This window comes from Chroicocephalus ridibundus, chromosome 6 (genome assembly GCF_963924245.1).
Source record: "Chroicocephalus ridibundus chromosome 6, bChrRid1.1, whole genome shotgun sequence".
Lineage (NCBI taxonomy): Eukaryota > Metazoa > Chordata > Aves > Charadriiformes > Laridae > Chroicocephalus > Chroicocephalus ridibundus.
Genome location: NC_086289.1, coordinates 55,283,035 through 55,308,614, shown reverse-complemented (window position 1 = coordinate 55,308,614; position 25,580 = coordinate 55,283,035). Strand labels below are relative to the sequence as shown.

The 25,580-nt window shown below is 45.6% G+C and overlaps 2 protein-coding genes and 1 long non-coding RNA gene across 12 annotated transcripts in view; 1 reads left to right on the top strand and 2 right to left on the bottom strand.

The window, feature by feature from the left end:
* The first annotated feature begins 5,722 nt into the window (after positions 1-5,722).
* Positions 5,723-8,345, top strand: LOC134517822 (transcription cofactor HES-6-like). The gene is given in 4 exon segments (XM_063339755.1): positions 5,723-5,946; positions 6,031-6,117; positions 6,198-6,314; positions 6,316-8,345. Coding segments are annotated over 4 exon segments (747 nt in total). The 5' UTR covers positions 5,723-5,865; the 3' UTR covers positions 6,778-8,345.
* A 5,168-nt stretch (positions 8,346-13,513) lies between these two features.
* LOC134516943 (uncharacterized) lies at positions 13,514-16,536 on the bottom strand. Its single transcript, XR_010071502.1, has 3 exons — positions 16,434-16,536; positions 15,347-15,458; positions 13,514-13,557 (listed from the first exon to the last, which is right to left on the bottom strand). It is a non-coding gene; the product is annotated as an uncharacterized LOC134516943 (long non-coding RNA).
* Positions 16,537-22,527: 5,991 nt separating this feature from the next.
* Positions 22,528-25,580, bottom strand: part of PER2 (period circadian regulator 2) — a 51,883-nt gene continuing 48,830 nt past the window's right edge. For all 10 annotated transcript variants that reach the window (XM_063337662.1, XM_063337658.1, XM_063337656.1 and 7 more), the window contains one exon: positions 22,528-25,013. In XM_063337662.1, coding sequence (XP_063193732.1) covers positions 24,864-25,013 — 150 coding nt within the window. In that variant the 3' untranslated portion in view covers positions 22,528-24,863. The remainder of the gene's footprint in view (positions 25,014-25,580) is intronic.

The window sequence follows — 25,580 nt, the reverse complement described above, 5'->3', positions numbered from 1 at the left end:
CCTGGCCACGCGCTGCACGGCAGGAGAAATGTGCTCTGAAGGGCACGCACTTAAAACAGCTTTCAGCCTTAGTCGGGGTCGTGTTTAAGGGGTTCAGCACCTTCTCTGAAGAGAATGTACTTTAATGAGGATGCCTGTAAGTCATTTAGGAACTAATGAAAATTAGAGAAATAATATTAGAGAAATCAAATAGAGGCTTCCCTGGAAACACCACGAAACTGCTCCCTGAAGCACCCCAGGCAGACTACTGTTTTTTTTAATTCAACTGACAAAACCTCTGTACTTGTTTCAGATATTTATTCTCACCTCCCTGAAATAACTTCCACAAACACGTCGTGACCAAGTGACAGTCCCTCTAACCTCATGAGACACGGGACCCCGCCTCAGTCACTGATAAGGGACCGCGGGCTACATGGCACGAGCTGAAGCAGTTTGCAATGATGGCAGACCTGGGAGTCCTGGTGGACAACAGGATGACCATGAGCCAGCAATGTGCCCTTGTGGCCAAGGCGGCCAAAGGTATCCTGGGGTGCATCAAGAAGAGTGTGGCCAGCAGGTCGAGGGAGGTCATCCTCCCCCTCTACTCTGCCTTGGTGAGGCCACATCTGGAGTGCTGAGTCCAGTTCTGGGCTCCCTGGCTCAAGAGGGACAGGGAACTGCTGGAGAGGGTACAGCAAAGGGCTACCAAGATGATTAGGGGACTGGAACACCTCTCTTATGAGGAAAGGCTGAGGGATCTGGGTCTCTTCAGTCTGGAAAAAAGATGGCTGAGGGGGGACCTTATCAACACTTATAAATACTTAAAGGGTGTGTGTCAGGAGGATGGGGCCAGGCTCTTTTCAGTGGTGCCCAGGGACAGGACAAGAGGTAATGGGCACAAACTTGAGCATAGGAAGTTCCACCTAAACATGAGGAGGAACTTCTTTCCTTTGAGGGTGGCAGAGCCCTGGTACAGGCTGCCCAGAGAGGTGGTGGAGTCTCCGTCTCTGGAGACATTCCAAACCCGCCTGGACACGTTCCTGTGCAACCTGCTCTGGGTGACCCTGCTCTGGCAGGGGGTTGGACTAGATGGTCTCCAGAGGTCCCTTCCAAGCCCTACCATTCTGTGATTCTGTGATGTATGAGTTCCAACGTCTCGCTACCAGAGTCCAACAGGTTGAGAGGAAAGAATGACAAGGTAGTAGGAGCGGTGCACAGGGTTTTGCTGGGGACAGCCCCCCAGTGCACAACACCCATCCATCACTCCCCCGCAGGGAGAGGCTCTGCTGTCCTCACTCCTTGCCCAGCACAGCCCCCCACCACGTGCGGCATTCGAATGTACCTTTGAAATGGCAGAACGCAGGGCCCATCCTCTCAGCCAAAGGGGAACCTGAGCCTCCGCAGGCAGCAAACGCTGTCTTGGGGCTCTTCTGTAAACGGACATAGGACCCTTTTGAACGCTACTTATTAGCACCATGGCGGGCGTGAGCTGTTCTGTGCCCCAGCCGATGAACAGGAGCGCTGCTGACAAGCCTGCTGATAAATAAAAAAAGGATAGGAAAAGCCATATCGTTTGTGAAAGGGGGCGACAGAAACTCAGCGCTCAAGGCAGCAAGTGCAATTTGCAGTAACAGACAGATTCAAGTCCAAGAGCAGCTCAATGGTGATATTCAACTTGATTTTCCTCATAAATATCTGCTTTTAACAGCTGAGAAATCAATAGCACTGAAGGCAACTGGGATCAAGCTGATGGGGAATGCTGCAAACTTCTCCAAACAGCCTTCCTCGTTCGCTTCATTTATCACCTACAGCCCTCGGCTCTCCCAGCACCAGGCATGCTCCCCTCCACCTCGGTCCTGCAAGCGGGACTAATTTTCATGAGAGACAAGGCAGGAGACTAATTACAGTACACATTTCATTTGCGAAGGGACCCCAGGGAGAGGAGGAGGGGGAAGATAGCTCTCTGCTTGCTCCGCCACCTAAACACTTTGTATTTGTTAGTGTAGAAATAAGTCTGATGACAGCAAACCGATGCCTAAGGAGCAATTCGCCCATTAACCTAACATCCGCCACAGTTCACACCCACCAACCATTTATATGCACCATTAATATTTATAAGGATGACGTGCCTCTTTGACAGGAACTTGTGCCTCCGACGACAACAGATGTTATACCATTTATGAAAGAAACTACTCAAGCATTTCCAATGGACCTTGTCCGTGCTCATCATGTCTTTATTCCGTGCTCTGATTATATTATCCATGGAGAGCCTGGGTGACCTACTGACTCAAGCCCGGGAACACGGATGGCAGCACACTTGCCTGCAGAGTCCTTAAAACTTTTCAGAGTTGCATTATGTCTCTGTGGGGCTTCTTCTGGGAGATGGAGACCTTTCCAATGCACCTGATAGCTCAAACAGAAGCATGTGAGGCATTACGTGGCAGATTCCGTCATCTCATGAGGGTTTGCCACTTACTGGGGCCTCCAGAACACAGGGCAAGTAGCTGAGGCTGCAGGATTGTCTCCCACAGTTACCTTTGCCTCTATCACCGCAGCTGCATTAGCGATCATACAGGATCTACAAAGAATTAAAACCTGTTCTTATATGCTGCGCTATACTGCTCTACGCGTGGACTTGCAGGAAAACACATGCAGCAAGGCACTGATCCCATTATCCCTGCTAAAACTATGCTGCTCCTCGGCTAAAATTTATATCACGTGTGGGACCACCAGCCTCTGGCAGGAGGGAGCCCCCTGCTCTAGCAAAGGTTAAACTCCCACTCTCCATGGAGGAGAAAGCGGAGCCCCATCAGCAGGCAGCAGGATGGGTTCAACCTGGAAAGAACGATATGGGAAAGTCGATGGGTTTGCCGAATTCTCCTTCAGGAACCACCGCACACGGGCAAGCACTGAGGTATGAGACAAGGCATCTAAGGAACATTTTCTTTTATTAGATTGCAGTTGACATTTCCATTAAAATGCATGAGGTTATCATGAATCGCTTCACCTGATGTGACGGAACTTGCTTAAAGTGGCACAAAAATGTCACATTATCCCTGTAGGCTAGAGCAGATAGCCTGCAGTGGCTTCCTCCTCCAGAATGGCAGCTCTAGTAATGCCCTGATATTTATGGCACATACATTTTTAATGCCCAGCGCAAACGGCTCCAGCATTTGTCAACTCATTTGACCTGCAGCTTTTCAAAGAAAATACAAAAAGACATGCTGCAGAGCAAGAGCTAGCAATGTATGAAATACCTTGCCATCAGCACCCACCAAGTCAGCACAGAAATAGGATGTTACAGCCACGGCCAGCTCCCTCTGGCCATTCTTGGCCAAGATTTGCCAGCCCGCTGGAGGAGTCTCCTCGTGCATCCGGACGTCCTCACCCGGTGCCCGTGGCTCCTCACTGCTTAAAAACATGCAGATTGTGAGAAATCATTGTGAGAAATCAGGCTTGTGAGAAATCACTGCTGTTCGGCAGCCGCCAGCATTTCATCACCGAAGTCCTGACGCATCTGAACAACGACCGAGGTGAATTCGGGAGCTCCTTCACTCACCATTTTCCTAGATTGACACTGCAGCATCTCCAACCTAAGTTAGCTCTGAAACACAAGCAATGCAAACAACTGCAGTAAAGAGGCCTGACAGATTTGGGGACTGCATCTGCAGCCACAGCGGTGCAATGGTTCTTGTGTAAATCAGCAGAATTTACACCAGCGTAAAACCCACTGTTTGAGCATCTCTGATTACATACATTAGGAAAAGCTAAGCTTTTTCTAAAGAGAAAACAAGCCCACAAACTCTTGGGGTTCATCTTTTGCACGTGATTACATTCAGTGTGTTACTGCAAATTTTATAAACGTGTGCGTAATCATGTGTTTTTACACGTCTGCTGACCTTACATATCTAGCTTTGGTTCAGAACAAAGATGGCTCCTTCAAAATAATGACACCCATTACTTTGCTGTAGTTTGCACCCATACAATTATCTTTTTTCCTTCCCATTTAGGCCAAGTATGAATAAACTACAGACAAAATGCAGTCACAGGTGTCTCTACTTGCTTAAAGACAAAAAATGATGTGCCTGGCCTGGCCTAAACAGCATTTCTGCTTAGTCTGCATTAATGGTATCAATGAAAAGGATGATCCAGTTTCCACACTGTGTTACACGGGGTGTTGGGTGCACCAGAAGTGGAAGGAGAGACTCAGTCATCCACCCCCAAGTACATCCCACTCTGCTCCTGCCAGGTACAAGGAAATGCATCACCTACAGAGCAAGTTCTTTGCCAAAATCCAAGCATCGTTGCTTTAAAATAAAAGGAAAAAGCATAATGGAAACACCTTTCCAAAAATAAAATCTCCCGTCCATTGCAATACAAAAAGCAGAGCGGTCTGAGCTTAGGTCTCCATCCAAGATGTCCCATCTACCGGCTTTATCTCCCATGCACTCCTCTGCAATGGCCATGAGAAGATGGTGATGAACGTCTCTATCCCAGCGCACTCGTTGATCAGACGTGGATTAGCATATTGCAGGCACAGATGTTTATACAGCACTTGGAAGGCAAAAAGCGGCATTAAGTAACAGTGGGACTCAGCAAGAGCTACCCCGGTCTCTCTCGGCGCACGTGCCATCACCCGCTGGACGCGGGGGCCGGGTCAGACGCCAGCCTGCAGACGCGGATCAATAAAAAGCAATAGCACCGGGGTCCCGGGGCTCTCTGCCAGGCCGCGGGCGCAGCAGCTCGCGCCGGACCTCTCAGCAGGGAAAAAACTCAGCACCACCAAAACCCGAGGGTTGTCCCTGGGCAAGTTTTGGGTGGTGAAATGAAGCGGGGGTACGCCGGAGCAGGAGAGGAGCCATGCCGGACACGTACAGGGAGGCAGGCGCGCGGCTCCACCGATTCAAGCGGCGGACGCGTCTCCCGTTTCCTCGGGCGGTAAAAATATGACATGCTTTAGCGAGAAGAATAAAAGGAGGGAAACAAAGGAGCGGGAGCGAACACCTGTCGCTCCCCTCGGGGACGAGCCCTGACGCTTTTATTCGCCTCGGCCGGCCCGGGAACTGCAGCTGCCAACTGTCATCAGCATCAAGTTACCGGCACAAAGCCGCCCGGCCCGGCCCTTTCAGCCAGGGCAGGCGGAGGGACGCGGGGCCGGCGCCCAGCGACCCACGGCCCTCGGGTGGGCCAGTAGCCCCCGCCCCGGGCTGGGGAAGGGCCGCACGGCCTCGCCTGGACGGAGAGCGGTCGCGACACTGCGATATGGCCCGACACCAGCCCCTTCACCTCCGGGCAGAGCGAGAGGGCCCGGCCTGAAAAGCCTCCTCATCCATCTGGATGGGGACAGGACAAATAGTGCAGAACCACCGTCAGCCCCCGCTGAGGCCTCAGAGCAGCTTCCCGCCCAGGTCGCGGCTGACACGGGGACACACTCAACGCCCCGACAGGCTCCCCAGGTCTTTGAGCCCACAACATGGCGGCGGGCTGGGGGGCCTGCGGGGGGGTGGTGTTACTGAAGGTGACTGACGTGCCGTACAGCGTCGAGGCCGCGCCGCAGGCAGCGGGCACGTCCCCTCCTCGGCCCCCCGGGCCTTGCCCAGCCTCCGCGCCGCCACCACCCCCGGGGAGCGAAGAGAGCGCAGCGCTGCCCGCACGGGGCCAACAATGCGGGCGGCCGACGGCAACCACAGCCTCGCCCCCCCGCCCCGCCCCGCCCCGCCCCGCCGCAGACAAAGCGCCCACCTGCCATTGGTCCGTTCGGCCAACGCTCCGGCGGCTGCCCGTGCGGCGCGGCCAATGGGCTCATTGACATGCAAATGAGAGGGTATAAGTAGGACGGCGCGGTGCGGAGAGCGGAGCCGGAGGAGAGCGGAGCGGGCGGGCGCTATGGCGCCCTCTTTCCGGCCCGGCAAGGGCCGCCCGCCGCGGGGCGACGATGGCTGCGCGGAGGCCCGGGCCGACAGGAGGGTGAGCGGCGGAGGGGCGAGCGGGGCGGGGGGCCGGGCCGGGCACCGGCCGGGCATCGGGCTGACGGCGTTGTTGTCCCCGCAGACGAGGAAGCCGCTGGTGGAGAAGAAGCGCCGGGCGCGCATCAACGAGAGCCTGCAGGAGCTGCGGTCGCTGCTGGCCGACAGCGAGGTGAGGCGGCGGTGGCGGGGCGGGCGGCGGGGCCGGGCGGCAGGGCCCGGTGCCGTGCTGACGGCGGGGCGGCGGGTCAGTTTCAGGCGAAGCTGGAGAACGCGGAGGTGCTGGAGCTGACGGTGCGGCGGGTGCAGGCCGTCCTGGAGCGCCGCTCCCTCGGTGAGTGCCGGCGGGACGGCGGGGGGGGCCGGGCCGGGCCGGGCCGGGCCTCGCCTCACCCCGCTCCCCTCTCTGTCTCCCCCCGGCGCAGAGGGCGGGCGGCTGCAGCGGGAGGCCAGCGAGCGCTTCGCCGCCGGCTACATCCAGTGCATGCACGAGGTGCACACCTTCGTCTCCGGCTGCCCCGGCATCGACGCCACCACGGCCGCCGAGCTGCTCAACCACCTGCTGGAGTCCATGCCCCTCGACGAGGGCGGCTTCCCGGACTTGATGGCGGACGTTTTGGCAGATCCCTGGCCCGGCAGCGAGGCGTTGGCCGCGGCCAGCCTGGCTCTCCCCGCCTCGGCGCCCTCGCCTTCCCCCAGCGAGGAGACCTGCTCCGACTCGGAGGAGGCGGAGGCCGAGCCCGGCCAGACCTCCGCCGACGGACTGGACGCTTCCCGGACGCGCGGCCTGCCTTCGCCCAGCTTACCCAAATCCATGTGGAGACCCTGGTAACAGAGGAGCGGCGCAGGAGGGGACGCAGACCTACCTAGCAGGGAGAGCAGCGGGCCCTCGGCTCCCCTGCCAGCAGCTGCGGGGCCGTCGGGCCCGTGGCTGGCAGCGCGGGGCTCGGGGACTGCATCCATGGCGCTCTGACGCTGTCATGCCCTGGCAGGCTAATAGCTAAACGCGTTAACATTTCATCCCCGTGTGCGTGCGGCATTTTGTAACGTTAGGGGTTGTTTTTATGGGGGGAGGGAAGAGGGGAGGTGGTTTTTAGTAGCAAAGCTCTTCAGTGGATACACAGCAGTTATTTTATAACCTTATCTCTTTCTCTTGTGGCCCTTATAAGTGGCCCAAATATCACTACCTTTTTCTTGTAAGAAAAAGCCCTTGTACATTTTAAGTCGTGGTGGTTAACTCCGTGAGAAGCTCGAGTTAAGCCTGCATGCAGAGTTTTAAGTGTTCTAGTGATAGCAAAGATCCCTGAAAGGGGTTGGTGTGGCTAGCATCTGTACGCAGTAGCAGTCTAGAGTCTCGCCTTCAGTGAAGGGAGAGAAAGCTAGAAACCTGGCTGAATTAGACGAACATTTAAAGAGATATTGGTGGCAGGGTGCCTTTTAGAAGTGAGTGTCTTTATGCACATTTTGCTTTTAGCACATTTGAGTTTATTGTGACTTTATGTATATTAGGGTGTCAAATGTTTTTATTTTTAATCTTTAATAAAAAAAATACTGAATTCACAACTGATTGCATGTATTGTGGAGTGTGGTGCCCTTCTAACCGGTTAAAAAAATTAAAAATACAGTTCCCTATTGTTAAGTATTAACAAAAGTGTGGAAACAATGCCAGTAATTAAGCACTTAATTCTTGTACTAAGCATTGTTAGCTCAAGTATTGGAATTCAAATGTTTCTTTTGTTTAATACTAGGAGACACTTAAGTTATTGCAGTGAGCAAGGTCATACTGGTGGCGGGTTGATCTTAGGCCACGGATTTCAGGGCTAGTTTATCTGGATGCCAGTCTCAAACCTACTCTGCTTGATCTGCCATCTGAAGGCATTGCTCATAGAGCTACAGGCCTAACTTCAGAAGTGCTAGGCAAATCCTGTCCTGGGGCATGACTTCACAGGGGGGTTGGTGGGGTTTGGTTTTTTTTTTTTGCTTTGGTTGTTTAGAGGTTTGGTGGGGTTTGTTTGTTTTTTGTTGGTTTTTTTTTTTTTTTGCTCTTGAATGCAAAGTTGAATAGAGTGTGCAATGGATGTGGAAAGTATTCTTTAAAATTAAAAAAGTGTTTCTAGGGGGCTGGGGTACACTCTTACAGCTTTCCTGTGCATGAGGTTTGACACCTCCCCTGTTCCTACTTCTGGGAGATGCCAGGTTATTTATGCTGTGATAATAGCTTTCAGAGAGCTGTCATTGTAAAGAGAAAAACAAAAAGGAATGTAAAGTTGCTTAATACATGGAAGTTCCTAAACATAGAACAAGCAAGAAAGGAAGCAACCTAACTACCAAGGGACTAGACATGTAACTTTCTTTTGTTAACAACCCTATGGAATAATAAAAATGGAAACTAAGACCTCTCCTTTGTAATTTTCTTTAAGTTACCTGAGGTGGGTGTTCCGATTCAAAGATGGCCATCAGATTTACTTGGTTGTTCTCATCCCCTTTTGTCCTAAATTCTCTTTGAACTGGGGGAAGAAGGGCAAAAACCAGCTCAGCAGAAGGAGGTGGGAGCTTCTGTAGTGACCTTTCTGCTTTAGGGAGGGAGGTTAGCATTTTGAAGTGTAAATGAAGGAGGAGCCTGAGACACTTGCACTAAAAGTAACACCCTACACACAAGATGACCTCTCGAGCCCCAGCGCAAGGCCAGGGTTATTTTTATAAAGCTACTTCCACCATGTATCAGCATTTGATACTTCAGTCTCCAGTTCTGCTTAATTAGGCCAGGTAACAACAACTCACCATAATCACACACGGCAGTTCACGTATTACAGAAAGTATGTTACCCTGCTACGTTAAGACAGAGCCCCTTGCTTTTAACATCTAGAAAACGCCCCTTTCTGTAAGGTGCTCACAAGGGAGGTAAAGCCACAGCCTGTTTCCTTAACAGCAGCCACCACAGCCCAGCCTGTGGCTCACAGCAGCACGCACACACAGCAGCCTCAGGCTGCAGACACTTGCCTGAGCTGGCTGTCCTCAGGTGTGACATCCAGGGCTGATCCCAGCCTGCTGCAGCCGCTGCAGGAACACCGGAGGCAGCTTGGCTTGGCTTCATTTCCATGAGATGAAAGACCCCCGGGTTAGGGCTCTTCTGTAACGCTCCTGTGAAAGCAAGTGCAAATCCTGACACTTCAGTGACAGAAACACAGCCAAGAGTCAACAGAAAAGTGCCAGCTTTGGTTCAGCAGTGGAGGGGGAGAGGCTAGCAGCAAAGTCATCTCTACTAAGCAGCATTGCAGACACATTGCTTAACTTTTCCTTTACTGGCCCTGGAGAACAGGAGCTGAAACTGGCCTTCCCCATTTACCTGCTCCTTTCCCATTCCCGCGTATGTTGCTGCTCGTGCTGTTGCACTTCCCACACCTGGGGTAACCCTCACCGGCTGGTGGGCCCACACAGCTCCCTGCACATCCACCATCATGGCTGGAGACCTGGCCACATCCCATCTTGTGCCATCCCCGCTGCTGCGGAAGCAAACAGGCAGAGGGGCTGCGAGCTCGCCGGCCATGGCCACCAGGCCAGCTGCTCTCCCACAGAGCCACAGGAGAGGGATAACAGGTCTTTCCCCTGTGCACTCCTCGGTCCTGTATTAGCGGAAAAGAAAAAGCCAGGTCAAAGCAGTGCTATCAGGAGTTTTTTAAAAAGTGTGAAAAGCATTTTAGAAATTGTGTTGGCAATATGGCTTTTTTTTCCCTCTCTCTCTCTCTAAATCCACAAATTAGGTTCACAGAAAGTTTACATCCTCTGATTAGGTGTTGCTGTGTTTCTCCATTTGCATTTCTGTACCTTACTGCAAAGGTGTCAAATCTGACACTTTCCTGACAAAGGCAGGAAGAGGTGAGGGTTTCGGGGGTGGGACAGGGGAGAGGGCAGTGGGGGGAAAGGAAGGTTTCCAGCAGCTCTGATGAAAAACCAGGGAAGCCTTTTCAAGTCCTTCTTTATAGAAACTGCCTTTATTCTTTTCCATTCCAAAGTAATACAAACAGACTATCCGATCTGACAGTGCGCCGCCTTGCAAGAGGGGAGAGGAGCGGCACACTAGCAGGAGGACTCTCGTTTGATATGCAGTTGAAGAATAATAGAAAGAAGGGCTCATTTTCCCCTCTCTTTGCATGTCAGTCACTCACACCTGTTGCAGGGAAATACTGCTCCCTGTTAGACCAGGTCAGCTGGGAGGACTTTGGTTCAAACCCGCTCCTAACCTCTTGGCAACACGTACCAGGTCTTTTGTCAGAGTTCCGGCCAGGAGGCAAGATCGAGCTTTCGGATTGTCCAAATCAACTCACATCTTCCTTTGTCTCCCACTAGCAAGTATCATGTAGCTCTCTACAGAGTTTTCCTCTCCAAATAAATGTTTCAGTCTCTATTCCAATTAAAAAAAAATAAAACAGATGAAAAAAAATTCAGTCCAGCCCTCAGCAGCAGGGTTAGGGGATGCACACAGACATCACGAGGGAAATTTCTGTGCAGCAGACAGTTCGTTCCTGCCTGTAACACGGAGAGCAGCCTACATTCCTTACTATCCAAGATGCTGTCATTGGCAGAACGTTATTGAAACAAGTCACAGACAAGGAGGATTTATTTCTATGGGAAGCGTGCTGGGATGAATGTTGGTTAATCCTGGCACCCAGAACCTTGCCGCGTTATGGTAAACTCTCCATAATTTGCCCCACCAGCCATGGCTTGGGCCATGCTCACTTGGACCATGGAAACACACAAGCCAGTATGGATGGGACCCAGGAGGAGAACATCCTCTTTCTCCCCGCACAGACACAACGGTTTGAACAAGGTTATGCAGGAAGCATATGGAAAAACTCAAGGATCCAAACAATCCACTAATCCAGCTGTCTTAATCAGAAGCCCGTCCTTCCTCTGCTTTCTAAGACATATTTTCATTTTCTTGTATGAGATGCCTGGTTCCAAGTTGCATTTATACTCTTTTTTTTTTTTTTTTAATAGAGGTTTCCTGTGACCCCATTTATCTAAATGGATAGTGTCACTAAATTGTGCACTTCAAGCCTCTCAGGCTTCTGCACGAGCTAAGCTAAAGAAAAAGAAAAGGGGAAAAATAGTCTCTCTCTTTTTAGCTCCCTGTACAACATTAGCATTTCATTATTGTTTTCAGCAACTACAGTTCATTGCACTGCACTTTAAGAAGGTTAAAAAACAAAACACAAAGCTGGTGCGGAAAACATTCAAATATGAAAATACACTTTACAGGAAGAGACTTGAAGCTTAATTTAGTTAAACAAGATGATGATTGAGGGTGATGCGATTAGTTATACTGCATATGTTATAATATACGCATGTTACATTGCTCACTTACCAGCTGAGGAAGTCATGGGTTCAAAAAGTCTTTCAATCCAATAAAGTAGAGCCTTAAATGCCAAGACCTAGATACTGGGTCCAAGCTGTTTGAAATGAGAAGGAAAAAGATTGAAACTAAGACACTGGAAGAAGCCATGAATTTCCCGTCTCTTCATGCCCTCAGGTCAAGCGAGACACGACATCTTTCCAGAAGCAAATACAAGTTGCTTTGGTTACAAACAAAGACCCACTTCGTAAAACAAGAACATACAAGCAATTTTATTAGATGATTCCTTCTGGCCTTAGATTTCCTACGTATGAAATGACCTCAATTTGTGTTTTTTTAGTTTTTACATTTATCTCAGGGTAAAATACAGGTTGAAGGCACAGTGAGTAGTTTTCTTTGCATCTGGGAAAGCGCAGGCCCAGAGCATCTTCAAACATACGTTTGCAGACAGCTTCAGGAATCGCCGGGATTCACTCACCCTCAGCTGAACTCTGCAAAGCTCCTAGACCATTTAAGTACAAAGTAAAGCAGCCTAATTTAAAATCACCACCAAAAGAGGCACGCTTTAAAGTATTCTTAAAACCATGTTCCCATTGAGAGAGAAGGGAAATTACCGGGCATCCCCCGGGAGCCCGCATATCCACTCAGATACGTTTCCAAATGGGCTGCAGCTTCCAGTGGCCCCCTGCGGAAGCCTTGCTGAGTTTTGGAGTTTGGACCATCCGTGGCTGAGAGGCACACTAGCAAAACTTTAGAATTTCGTTCTCCCTAAACTGATTTCACCAGAACCAACCTGTGCTATACAAAATCATTATAAAGCCCCTTCTACTGTCACCATGCAACAGCCTTTGCAATCGGTGTTCCATAGATTGAGAAGGAGGGGGGAAAAAAGCCCAGAAGAGACACATCAACTCCATTATCAGCCCCATCAAACTTTTCCACCAACCGGGAGAGGTTGTTCCCAGCACCTCTATGCCTCACCAAGGCCTGAATCGCACAAGTTTCTAGCGAGTTTGCCCCCTTCGGGCCTGCAAATGGTGTTTATGACCAGCCTTCATAAAACAAGGGTGTCTTCATTACTCACAGCCGACACCCAACATGGGTGGTATCTACCCTACACATTGCCCCTTTCCAAAACAACATACACAGATTCCTTTCCCACTCAAGGCACTCTCAGCAGACGCCTGCAGAGTACCAGGAGTTCAAGACTACATTACACACATCTGAGCCTGGTCCAGGTTCTCTCTATCCTTCACAGAAGATTAACCATTCAGAAAACAAGTGTAATTGAATCCCTTAGGCCAGACAGCGGGAGCGCACAGCTTCTTACCAAAAATCTAGGATTCTGGAGCAAATCTCTTCTGAGTAGTGCTACTCTCACCACGTCTGAAAGCCTCCCACTCATTAACCCTTCCATTGAACCATCAGTTTCTCAATAAGTCAACACAGGTTCTCAGTGAAGTCCCTGACAGCAACCTACACGTGAGCAATGACGTGCTCCTCAGGAGCTTTGGGATGCCTGTACAGAGCACCCAGGATGTCCTCTAGCTCCCAGAAAGATTTATATGAAGTGACACATAATTTGGAAAGCTTCTGAATGTGCTTGATCTCCCAAAGAGGGTTTGAAGACCCCAAGGGCACAACTACTCCCACATCATACCCTACATGCCCTGTGCGGCTGCACAGAAGCAGCTGCCCAGAGCAGCACTGCCATGGGGACAACAGGGACAACCAAGTCAACCAACAGGTCTACGCAGCTGCTTTTCTGCTGCGATGCTTTATCAGCAGCACTCGGCTGCTTAGCGGTCACCACGTTGGCTGTCACCGGGCGCAGCCGGTCAGGGTGACTCAGTAACAGCAGCACAGACTGCACTTTCAATTGCTGCAGGAAGCAGGAAAAATGATTCACATCCTTTCAGCCAACGCCGAACCAGAGCGTCATTCCAAGGCTCCAAAACGCCGGTGACAAAGGGAGTCTTCAAAACACAATGCAAAACCCCAAGATCCTGACGCTCCGTGCTTAGGAGTCTGTTTCCACCCTCGCTCCTTCCCAGAAGGACCACTCCTCCATTTGTGAAATTATAATCTATTTCCCTAACCCCTCTAAGAAAAACAACAAAACAAAAACCTACAAAAAAGCCAACAAAACAAAAACCCACCAACAAGATTCTTACCTCTCAGCTTTTTGCAGGTCTATTGGCTGCATTTCCAGGGAGGACAAGTAGTAATACCTATCTGCTTGCTTTAACACCTTGGAACCTATTTATTTTTTTAAAAATTTTAAAAGATGCAATGAAAATATTATTATACTGATGTGCCAGTTGTTAGAATGACAGCCAGTAACTTTTTGCTCTTGCACAGTTCTAGCAAGGCTTCACAAGGAAAGAATTATCATCTCAGGGTTTTTCTGAGGGGGGAAAAGGAGACAAAAAGAGAATTTGCCAACAAATTGCCTGCATCTTTTGTGGGTTTATACAGTTACACACCAATTTACAGCTGTTACAATCAATCAGTTTATAGCACAGATACAAGGAGGGAAATGTTGCAAAGCAGCTGATGAAAAAGCTTTGCTAATGCCAGAGGAAAAAGGGAAGGGGACTACAGTGAAGGTCTCTCATTTAGACTAACAGGGAGAATGAATCTAAAAGGCCAGAGCATTTCCCCATCTCTCATAACTGTCAAGTCTTCCCTGAAATCAAGGCTCAATCAACTGCTGCTGAACGCTGCCAGTGGTTTCTTGTGCTTTAATTTGTATTATACATGAGATTCAAGTAAGTACACTCAAAGCAAGCAAAGGCTTCTCTGTTTTCTAGGACGGAATCTGCCGCCGGACACTCCTCCCTCCATCCTCTACTCATGCAGTCTGGATTTAACTCCAGAATCACATTAACGAAGGACTGGTCACACGCCTCTCAAGGTATGGGTTTTCCTGCCTAACTGTCCAGTTCAGTTGAGAAAAATCTTCTCAAAATTTATGTTCTGAGGTCTCCTATAGCTAAAATATTCTGAGACTCAGATATGGAGTGAAACACAAAGGTTTTGCATAAATAGCAAGTGTTAATGTATCTAGCGTCAGTGACAGATGCTTATGCTCTATCTTCTTGCTGTATTTGGTCACCCAAACAGGTTTTGTAAGTCCCATCCAACCCTGAACACTTCAGAGATGAGTTCTCCTTGGCCAGCCTAGCAATGACCACTCTGACTCAGCCACACACGTGCATGTTAAATTAATAGATGTAAATGACACAGGCCAGATGGGAAAGGGAATATGCAAACAAACATAAAGAAAATCACTGTCATGCAAAATACATAAATCAGGGGAAAAAAAAAAAGTTACATGCATTCAAGTATTGTTTTGGTTTGCTTGTGGGTTTTTTGTTCTTCGCCTTTTCCTCCCAAATAGCATGCTTCCAATCGTACCGCCTGCCTGCTTTGGGAAAATGGATCCCTGCAGTGCTGGCAATACCAAGGGAATTCTCAAGTATTACCTCCCTCCTTGAATACATTAGGTGCCACACCAGGTACTTTCAAATCCCGTATACACAAAGAGGTTGACCCTTTCGGCTGGCAATCCTACTGTTAGTTACTTTTACAATGCAGCATATATAGGCAGTCACTACATCGTCATTCGACACATTCAATCACCTGTAACAAACAGGTCCTTGCCACAAGAACACAGCGACGGGTGGCCAAGCAAGAAGTAAGGGATTTAGCAGTGGATCCCAGTTTTGTTTCACCACTTCTGGGAAAACCTATCAGTTTGTGGGGAAGCCTCCAGCTAAGCACATTGCCTTCACCTTTACTTCATTTCTTGTGGATGAGAAACCCAACCAAAACTGCTGCTCACAATACATTCCCCGTAGAAATGGTGTAGAATCCTATAGTGTGATGGGGAGGATTTGGCCCTCTGGCCCAAATTAGAAGATTTTGGCACCTGGTCCTTTCTGTTGCTGAAACACATCAGTGTTCAGTCTTGCTCCATTTTCTGTCAGAACCCCACTGGTGGGCAGCAAAATCAGGCCTGCTGGAAAATAGCAGAGTAGCCTACCTGGTGCCACTGGTTTGTTTTCTGTAGTGCTTGTAACCATGGCATCTGAGCAGCAAGAAATAAAACACACACCTTCAAAAGCGGAAGGGCTTCCACTTCCCCTGTCCTTCCCCTGAAACAAAAGAGCATCATTTTTTACATGTTTTGTACTTACTGGTTTTGTTTTTAGAGAGCTTTTATTATCAAGAAACGGCGAAGACAAAGTTATTTTATTAATTGCTCTGAATAAAACCAAGAAAACCAAACCAAAATCCAAGTGGCCCAATTACTTATTTGGGGTTTGGTTTTCGAAGACAACAAAATCTGAAGTGTCTGGACACACGATTTTGATTTGACTCAGTTTCTAAACATTACCTTAGAGTTCAGACCCGTACCGAGACTCTGACAGCTCAGGAATGTAGCTTAGCAGAGAACCCGGGTGAACACAGCCCTTCGCGGGGCTGGGTTCTGCAGCTGTAGCTTCTTTTGCCAAAAGCTCTAAACATCACTTTTCTTCTCTCCTCCTCATTCCCACTTCCCCCCACCCCCCGCCCCCTTCTTTTTGTCTAGACACAGGGCAATTCCAGCCTTCCCTGTTTTGACAACTTTCTGGTGTGTTATGGTCACAGCTCATGGAGGCACACGGCTTTAACCCTGTGCCTTCCTTTCGTGTCTGGATTTTAACAACTCCCCGTCTCCGTTCAACTAAACTGTTCCTAAAGGTCCAAATACCAACATGACTCAGGAGACATTTGCCTCCATCTCTTTCTCAAATTCTCTGACAAGGAACCACTATGTCTCGCCCAAAGAAAGATAAAATTGTGTTTTGCTGTTGATAAAACTATTTTTAAAAAGGTAGCGTTAAGCGATTTCAAAGATGAGGCAGTGCCCTTTGGAACTGTGTTATTATCCTCTTCCTCCAATTCTTTCGTGAAAGTCACAAACCAGAGTGCAACAACCCAAATGTTTCCAGAGCAGCAAACTGTCACCTTCTATATATAGCCCAGGTGTCACAGTTCAACCCTAGTCTTATCTAGGAAGCTTAGAGGTATGGAACACACAATGCTTAGAAGGCTGCAGATACATTTAATTACAGCAATTTACTCACAGTAAGTTTTGGCAATTGGCTTCAAGTCACGGCTATGTGCGTTGATAAAGTCCGCAAAGTTTGGGGAAGGCTGTTAGCATCCATACTCCTGGGAACGCTCCTGCAGAACAAAAACATAGAGATTTCTCTCACACCCTCCTCAGTTGAAAAATAAATTTTGTATCTGAAAGCTTTAAGCCTTCTTTGGAAACGCTTGAATAGCCAAGTTAGACTGCATATATCACTAGGTGATAAATACCATCTGCATTTATAGATGCTTCTTAAAACACGTTAGAACGCGCTGCTACACCTCCTGGACCTAATTTACTGCCAGCTCTTTCAGACACATGGAGGATTTACATTATAGTGACCAAGATATCCTGACCTCCCTCTGCATTACTTCAGTTTGTCCCCTCGGAAGGCACTGTGGGCAGCACCAGCGTTCAACAACTTCCTGAGCATTTGGACCCTTTGATCCTGTTAAATACATTCAAAAAAACTCCACCTGTAAAGCCACTGTTGTCAGCATAATGAGTAAAAGTTAACACCATAAACTTCACAGGCCTATGAACACTAAATTAGGTGACAAAGGCAGTCGTATATCACTTCATCAAACTAATTCTGTCAGTAGGTGAAATCTGTGAAACCATTTACAGTATGCCGTCTGGAGAAATCATTCTGCTGTGAAATCGATTCAAGACTATCAACGGTTTACTCAGATTAGGATATAGACAGCTTTATTTTGCTAGTCTGTTAGCCAATATTGACTACCAGACAGCTTTTTTTAAAAAAAAAAAAAAAAAAGATTATCAGACAGCCTTGTAAAAAAAAATAAAGCAAACAAACAAACAGATTTTCCTCAAAAATCCAAAGCAGAAATCCCTGAAAAGTCTATTCTCTATGTTTAAGACTTAGTCATCCCCTCATAATGGCAGAGTACGTACAGGGAAGGGATTTCAGGTGGACTGGTAGGAATAATACAACAATGCTGTACGTAAGTGCTTTCATAATCAGGCCTTTAGAGCTGATCTCATTTAAATTCACTGCTCATGTAACACAAGGTAATTATTATAAGAAGAATGTTAAATACACTGCCTGACTACACCCAAAGCTTTAGGAGCCTCCATGCGAAGTAGCATGGTAACCATCTTTTTTGTACACACGTAGCTAAAGGCAGTGGAAGAATTTCCTAGTTCTTTACATGATGTGGGAATCCACGTTCACTGTTGCCATGTGATTTCAGCACTTACAAACGTCAACACAATTCTAAAATATATGCATTTATATTTGGATTTGTCTCTGAAAGGAGGGGAAGGAGAAGAGAACTTCAAGGCAACTGAGAGGAACAAAAGTCTTCCAGCCTTCAGCTGCCTGCAGGGCGGTGGAGTTTAGGAAGAGGTACGCATCTTCCTAGCTATCGGATCTGAACAGAAGGCACTCGCTCCTCCCCATCCTCCCCTGCCCTCCCGGCCCTCCACTGAGCAGCTGGCACAAAGTCTTCACTATTCACAGCCAGGCAGCAGCTCTTCAGCACACAAAAAAGGAGGGGCTTGTAAAGACAACTGCATATAGACACTAGAAATAACTCCTGATCGCCACATTCTTCACATTGTCGCTTCCTTCTGCATTGTGTCACACCATATGCTTTTTTAAACGCACAAAGCGCAATACTTGGGACGCTGCTTTTGGTCCCAGGCTGGTAACCGAGTCTCTGTACGAGGGCCTGAAGGCCCAGGCGGAGCATCCCTACAGCTTGTGGGGCTCACTTCAAGGGCTGGGGCTGTTACCGAGCCTTCCGCACTACTCCGGAGATCATCCTGCAGACAGAGTAGTTTCAGGCCATTCTTGGGAAAAACCATACCCTGATGCACACACACAATTTTTTCTAGAATTCCATTATTTTCTGGATAATTTTATTTTTTTTGTAAATTAAAACCTGATTTCAACCTGAATTGTTGAAATAATTCAAGCAGATTATAGTTATTACATTGCACAATAAAACAATACAACAAAGTTCACTTAAATACCATCTGATACTAAAATATACTGGTTGGTATAGTAAGTTACACTTTGTTCGGTTGCTGCAAAAGAAAAATAACAAGATGTTATTTTATTTCTTAGAATTCTGTATCGCTGCAGAAACAAAATACCTATTTTAGGACTCTAGAAGCAACAGCATCTCTGCATTGCAGCGATTGCCACTCCTAATTACTTAGCACAAATAAGTTGGTCTGCAATCTAATTAGGCATTTTCATCATAAATCTCTGGTTTTACCAAATTCAGAAATGCAACCAAACCATGAGAAAACAGTTTTCCACAATATGGGAAGACAGATTTGTCAGTAATGAAAATTCAAACTGGAACAGAGGTGGGAGAAGTTTAATATAAGCACAAGAAAAGCACCAAGGCCAATTTGTGTACCAGCTTCAGCCTTTATACTTTCCAATAATTTTATATATGCTCCCAACAAAAATGCAAACACCTACAAGCTGGAGAGATGCAGTCAGCAGGAGCTCAGGTCACAGCATACAGAAGGGACAGATGGTTCAGATTAAATCCTTAGTATAAATGCCTGGGCACAATCCAGACTGGGGATGTGGCTCTTACCTGCGACGTTGAAAGAACCAAGTCTGTCTTGCCGGGGCCCCGCAGAGCTGAGCCACACCAGTCCCAGCTCTCGTCTAAACCGGAGCAGAGGTAAGCACAGGCCGCCCAACCCTCCTTCTGCTTCCTGCAACAAGGAAAATTAAAGATTAAAGCCCACTAGAAAAATGCATTTGCTAAATTTATCCAGTACTTGTATGATTGGCTTCCTGGGTTTTCTGGTTTCTAGGTTTGGTTTTCTTTTGTTTCCCCTATGCGAAAAGGCACAGGATTTCAAAGGGAGCCAACAGAAGGGAAAGCCTTAGACCTTACCTTAGACAAGCAATGGCCAAATACATTTAAAAAAAAAAAAAAAAAAGTATAACTAATACTTTCCTGGACAGAAGTAGAGCTTTTGAAGTTGACAGTGCAACAGCAACACAAGCGATTTACTTTTAGACCATTATAACAATGTGAAGAGGGTAATAAATTAATTATACCCTTGTTTTATTGTATTAATATGCAGATTAGCGAGAGAGAAGCACACCTTAACAAATCCTGGAATACCAGGAAATTCTAATCCATCCTCAGATTTGTCTCTTTTTGCCTAGTTAAAACAACAAATGAAAGGCATAGTAGTATGGTCCTCGAAGGCTGGTGGTGAACGGCTCCCTCGCCAAGCCATCTCCCCCGGCTGCGGCAGGTGCTCGAGAACAGACTCACTACTAATTTCCCCATTCCGTACGACACAGAAATCATTGTACCCACCACTGGAAACACATCACAGTTATGCTGCAGTACCTGCTCATTTTGGTTAACCCAGTGCTGAAAACAGTTCTGGGTTGTTTTATCATTTTGTGGGGTGTTTGGTTTTGGTTGATTGGGGGGGGAGGTTGTTGGTTGGGTTGGTTTTTTTTTTGTTGTTGTTTTGTTTTTATTACAGATGTAAATACTTGTCCTGTGAGTAACAGAAGCAAAGGGCCTGCCACCTGACCTGCTCTTTCCTACTGCCTCAGGACATTGGAGCTCTTTCACAATGTGTTCTTCAGCGAAAAAGCATTTTCTTTAGTAGTGAATGGCAAGTGTTTTCATACTTGCATATCGTCCACGAAGGTATAAGCAGTATTCACATGCTGCCACAGCAGCTTCTTTTTGTCTGCAACTTACTAGATATAATCCAGAGCCTGAAATACTGCAGAATTAAATCCCATCACACACACTCCTATTGCACATGGCAGCCTGATGCACCTCAGACACCTCTGATTTTTTCAGCACACGCCAAGACAAATACCCATAATTAAGAGTTCAGTAGTTTCAGTTTCTTCCCACTCTTATACTCCTCCTTTTCCACTTTGGAAGTCTGGCAGAAGTTGTTTTTTGGGTTCGTTTGGGATTTTTTTTTGTGTATGCAGTGTGGTTTGGGGCTTTTTTGTTTGATTGGTTTTTTAAGATGTACCACTGAAGCACACTGACAAAGTTATTATACACCTTGTGTACCATCCCCCAAAATACTGTCCTTTTCCACAGCCCCTAAGAAAAAGGAGCTGATGAGCTGTTCATGACCTCATTCAATAGATCGAATATATTTCTCAAGCTCCTAACCACTTGTGAGCAAGTAAACACTGGAATTCATGGAAATTACACCTACAAACGTTATTCTCCTTTTAGTCATCTGTTTGTCACTTTGCCAGAAGCATGCAACTCATTTCACCGCGTTCTTTGAGTTAGAGGCTTATCAATCCATTAGGTGCTTTCCACCTTGCTAGAGAGACAAAAGAACAATCAAGGATCTTAATTCTCAGTAAGGAGAACATTATTTTTTTCGCTCCAAATTTATCGCAGCTGTTAGGTGGACTAAAATATGATGCTTTTCAGTAGTCCATTTCCCTTTTCCAAGCAGAAAGTTTGTATTTGCATTCGCTATCATTGGGCCAACAGCTCTTCATTACAAATTTTCTTATCGCCTTATTTGAAATTCAAGTTACAGATCTCTTTACATCAAAAAACGTCATAGCAAACTCAACAGCCCCAAAACACAAGCAGCTGAACAGAGGAAAAACAGGGGTGGCAAAACTGCCAAATATGATCACAGGACACCAGTGACGCCTAGGGGCTACTGAGATGGGAGAAACAAAAGACTGCTCCCAACGGTTGCAGTGTAAAGCAAGCCATTATCTTTGAGTGCTGACAGAAGGCACATCACCAAGGAGAAGTACATGAATACCTGGAGCTACACATAACTTGGACTCTTATTACATATACAAGTGCAAAAAATAGAAGCAGAAATAACTGTGAAACATTACCTGGTAATTTACTGCATCACCAGCAGTTGAGTTCTCCCAATGTCATATATCGATTATCAAACCTGACATCCAAATGTCAGCACAATACCTTCTCTACTGAGTTGCACAGATACCCTGTACATGTGCACGACACTCAGATCTGTAGTTCTGTAAACTTTTTCATCGATACACCTCTCCTCTGCGTGTTTAGCTAAGCAAGGAACCAAGGTGCTACTAGGACAAAAGTGTTTTCAGACATCACGTATGCAGAACTGCTCACATATTTAGGGTCAATTCAGAAGACTTCAGAGGGACTCGGGTGGTGTGTTGAGCAAGCACACTTTAAAATGCACGGCTTGGCAACGGAGTGCACAACACTGCAATTCTGCCCTTGGTGTGAAGGCAATTCACCTGTGTGGTGAACTGTTTTGTGGTGCAGAAACACCTGATTTTGCAGCTCAGAAATATCTGGGTTGCTCGCAACTAAACTAGGCTTTGCACTAGCTTGTTTTGTTTAAAAAAAAAAACAAAAAAAAACAAACAAACAACCCACAGAGCTCTCAAAACACAATCATGGAGAAAGAGACATAATGAGGGTCTCATAACTTGAGTACCTCCTCAACTGGAAGAGCGGTCCGAAGCAGCATCTCGCACCCACTAAAATACATCACTGCTCAAAGTGAGAAAATACAAACCTTCCAGCCCCCGACTTTCTCCACTCAGAGTATAAAACAAGAACAGCACCAGGAAAGTACACTAGCTTGATAACGTGACACTTCACACCATGACAAGACTAGTAATCACTGTACAAAGCAAATTCAAGGGGCATAACCAGAACTGTCCACCTCTAAGCTACCAGTATAAAACCACAGAGGGCTGCAGCAGAAAAGGTATCCATAGCTGCCATAAAACAAAGCAAAAAGGGCATTGTGTCTTCAGGTGGTTTTGAACAACACACAACACATACAGAGAGCCCAGCTGCATACGCTCTTCCAGATAGTAAATCTGTACATGTTTTCAGAATGACTAGTCAATATAAAGATTCAACTTCCATTTGACCACTAAGTGACCTAAGCTGACCACTAAGGTCACACAAGCTGGCAACAGTTTTACTTCAGGACAGTAAGCCACAACTAAAAACCATAGCTTGCAAGTTCTTCAGTTTGAAATACCAGTTCACATGTCTTCAGTAATGCATCTCTTTTTGCTTCTTACATGGAGCAGAAGGCTCAAGGAACAAAAAGGCAACTAAAAATATATCTGTTTTATTTACCAGTTTTCTAAAAAGCAAAGTCATAAAAATTAGTCACAAGTGGCAAAACCATAATATATTGCACAGTGTACAGAAAACATCGTTGACATGTTGACAAAGTGTCATCACAAATAAGTCATCTTACAACAGTTTGGAAAAATTACAGCTTCAGAATCTTATCTATAAATGGAGGCATGTAGATTTAAAGTTACAGGAAAATATTTTAATACCACCCTGTAAATGCAAACACTTTAAGGATGCAAGATTAAGTCCATAAGTAAGCACATCCACAAAATGCTCTAAATATACTTTTCTCTTCCTTTCACTAAGTTATGGTTACAAGATGGTCACTTAAAAAAAAAAAAGAAAGAAATGAGAACAAATAATAAAAATTAAAAAAAAAAACCACCAAAAAAAAGCATGCTAAAGCAAAGAAGTTCAAAGTGGTTGAGAAGTCCCTGAAAATAATTTGTATAATTATGATGCACTCCTTTTATATAAAGCTTTTACTTTTCCCAAACCCTGGTCCAATTAAAACTATTTGTGTTCACATGTAAAAATGGAATATATTTAATATGTTGGTATAGCTGCACTGCTCCATTTATGATTAAAACATTTAATACATCGGATTTTAACACCAACATTTTAAAATTTCTCATTCACTTTATATTTACATATATTGAGGTTTGACCTTGCTAAACTATTAAAGACAGGAATCAGATCTCGCTGAGTAGTGCTTCACACTACATTTAAGATACTCGTTATTTTTAAATTGTGATTCTACTTGTTTCACAAGTTCACACACTCTGCTATCTGCGGAACCTGTCTCCAACGCAAGTTTCCTTGTGACACTATCGAATTAATACCCAATTGCTTTACACAAATTATTTCTTCCACTAAGCAAATACCAGTCACTTCTGCATGTTTTTGGTGTCAGATATAACTTCACATCCTCTTTGTATGCAAAGAGAAATATTTTTATAGAATGAAAATAACCTTAATTTCGGTGAATAGAAACATTATCCTGATAAAAAAGGAAATGCTTTCCATGAAAAATATTTTAAGACAAACATATCAAAGTTAATTGAATTTCTCCATATGTTTTTCACCCCAAGACCTACAACTGACATCTAGCAATACTGCAACTAAATGTCCTTTAACGAACCAAAACATTAAAGTTGTTCTTTTGTGTTCTCTTCCCACATCCAACATGTATAAACAGCACAAGAACATAGAGTACACATATTCAAGTCAATACAATCTCAGAGGCATTAAAATTAAATCCTTTACAGCAAAGGATTCCAGCCACGCTAAGGTTTTGATTATGCAATTCAGATATAGTGAAAGTCAACACTATTCTCAAAATCACTTCTTTTTTTATAAGCACTATCTTCAAATGACAAGAGATATCTAATCCTCTCTTGCCACATACAAGTTTCATGTTTGTTTAGCCACACAGGAAAAACTGATGGTTGACCTCCTGACAAAACAAATCAGAAATAAAGGTTAAAGTTATACCAGCTTTGTCTAACAGTCACTGGTGCATACACTGTCATCCTCTGTGGTCTTAGTTTTTAAAATCTTTGAGGATAAAGATTTCTTGTGTATAAATTCTCAGAAACGATGCTTCAAGGTAATAAAGAGTTCATAGTTTGCAGCGTCCATTTAAATAAAAGGCTACGAAGTTGTCAGCACTCTTCTATACTTCCTTAGACATTCACATAAGTATTTTAACCCAAGACCATCTTACAAAATTAGTTCAACATTTCTCTTAGACAAAAAAGGTTCCTACATTCAAAACTATACGAAACAAACAAAGAGGATGGGATCAACTGGTATGAGAAGGGCAAGTGTGAATTGATTTGCTTGAAGGTTTTTTCTGCTACTATGCTGGACCACTTCAAACATTAAGAACAATGCTAAAGAGCCACTACGCAGAATTGCTAGAATAATTTATAACACTGAATTATTACCAAAAGGAGATTTGAAGAACCATATGTACGTAAGGGGATTTTCAGTACTCATTAACCCACTCTACAAAAACCAGTAGGCATCAATGAAAGTTTCTCTAGGTTATAAAGAAATACTTGAGGCATAAGTGCAAAATATGAGTCTTTCTTTTTCAAAGAAAAGCTATACCATCTTCAACAATGTCCTTACTGGGAAGAGATTGCCACCATTTAAAAAGAGATTCATTCACAAATGACTCTTCTAGAGCAAGAAAAACACATTTGTTTCTATAAACCGGATTCATCTTGCTGGATACAAGATTAAAACCTCTATGGATCATCACTGTAGTTTCGAAGCAGCTTTGAAAACAACAGGCTCAAAGGCTATGTTTGTTCTTCACTGACTTGACCCAGGGAAACCAAGTTATTTTCCCCACTGTCTTCAATCATTTCATTAAGGTCCATTTCGTGGATTTCTTCATCATATGATGTATAAAAATTGCTCTGTATATTGTCCTCACAAAAAATACATTCCTAAAAAGAAAAATATGGAAACACTCATAAGTCAAAGAAAAAAAGCTCTTCCAAACAGTTCATTTGCACATGATTCCTGATTCCAAGGGAACCTTTACATCTCTGCTGCACCTACCAGATAAATTCCACTCCCCAACTTTCCCACACACAATCATTTTATATCTTGTAATAAATCAATACAGGTACTTGAGAACTCTACTGGAAGCAGTTATAATGCTGACATTTTACACGCACTTCCGATCACCTTTTCTTCCATTTGATTGCTAACCCTGCAGTAATATGTTCATGTCAGTTGCAGTGCTTAAGAGACTGAAGCAACTGTACACTTAAACAAGTTGAGTGCTATAATATTAACGTTGCAGTAAAATTAACATCGGGATTCAGGTGCCACTGCAATTCTGTTGCACTGACTTCTGAAATACTCATGTGCGAAAGAGAGCCTTTGCGTTTGATAACTTATATGCAAAAAAGCTACAAATGACGGAAAGCTTAGGGAAAAGAGAACGCAATCACGTATTTGTGTGTGAATAAGTAAAATAGACAAGAAATAAAACTACAAGGATGCCT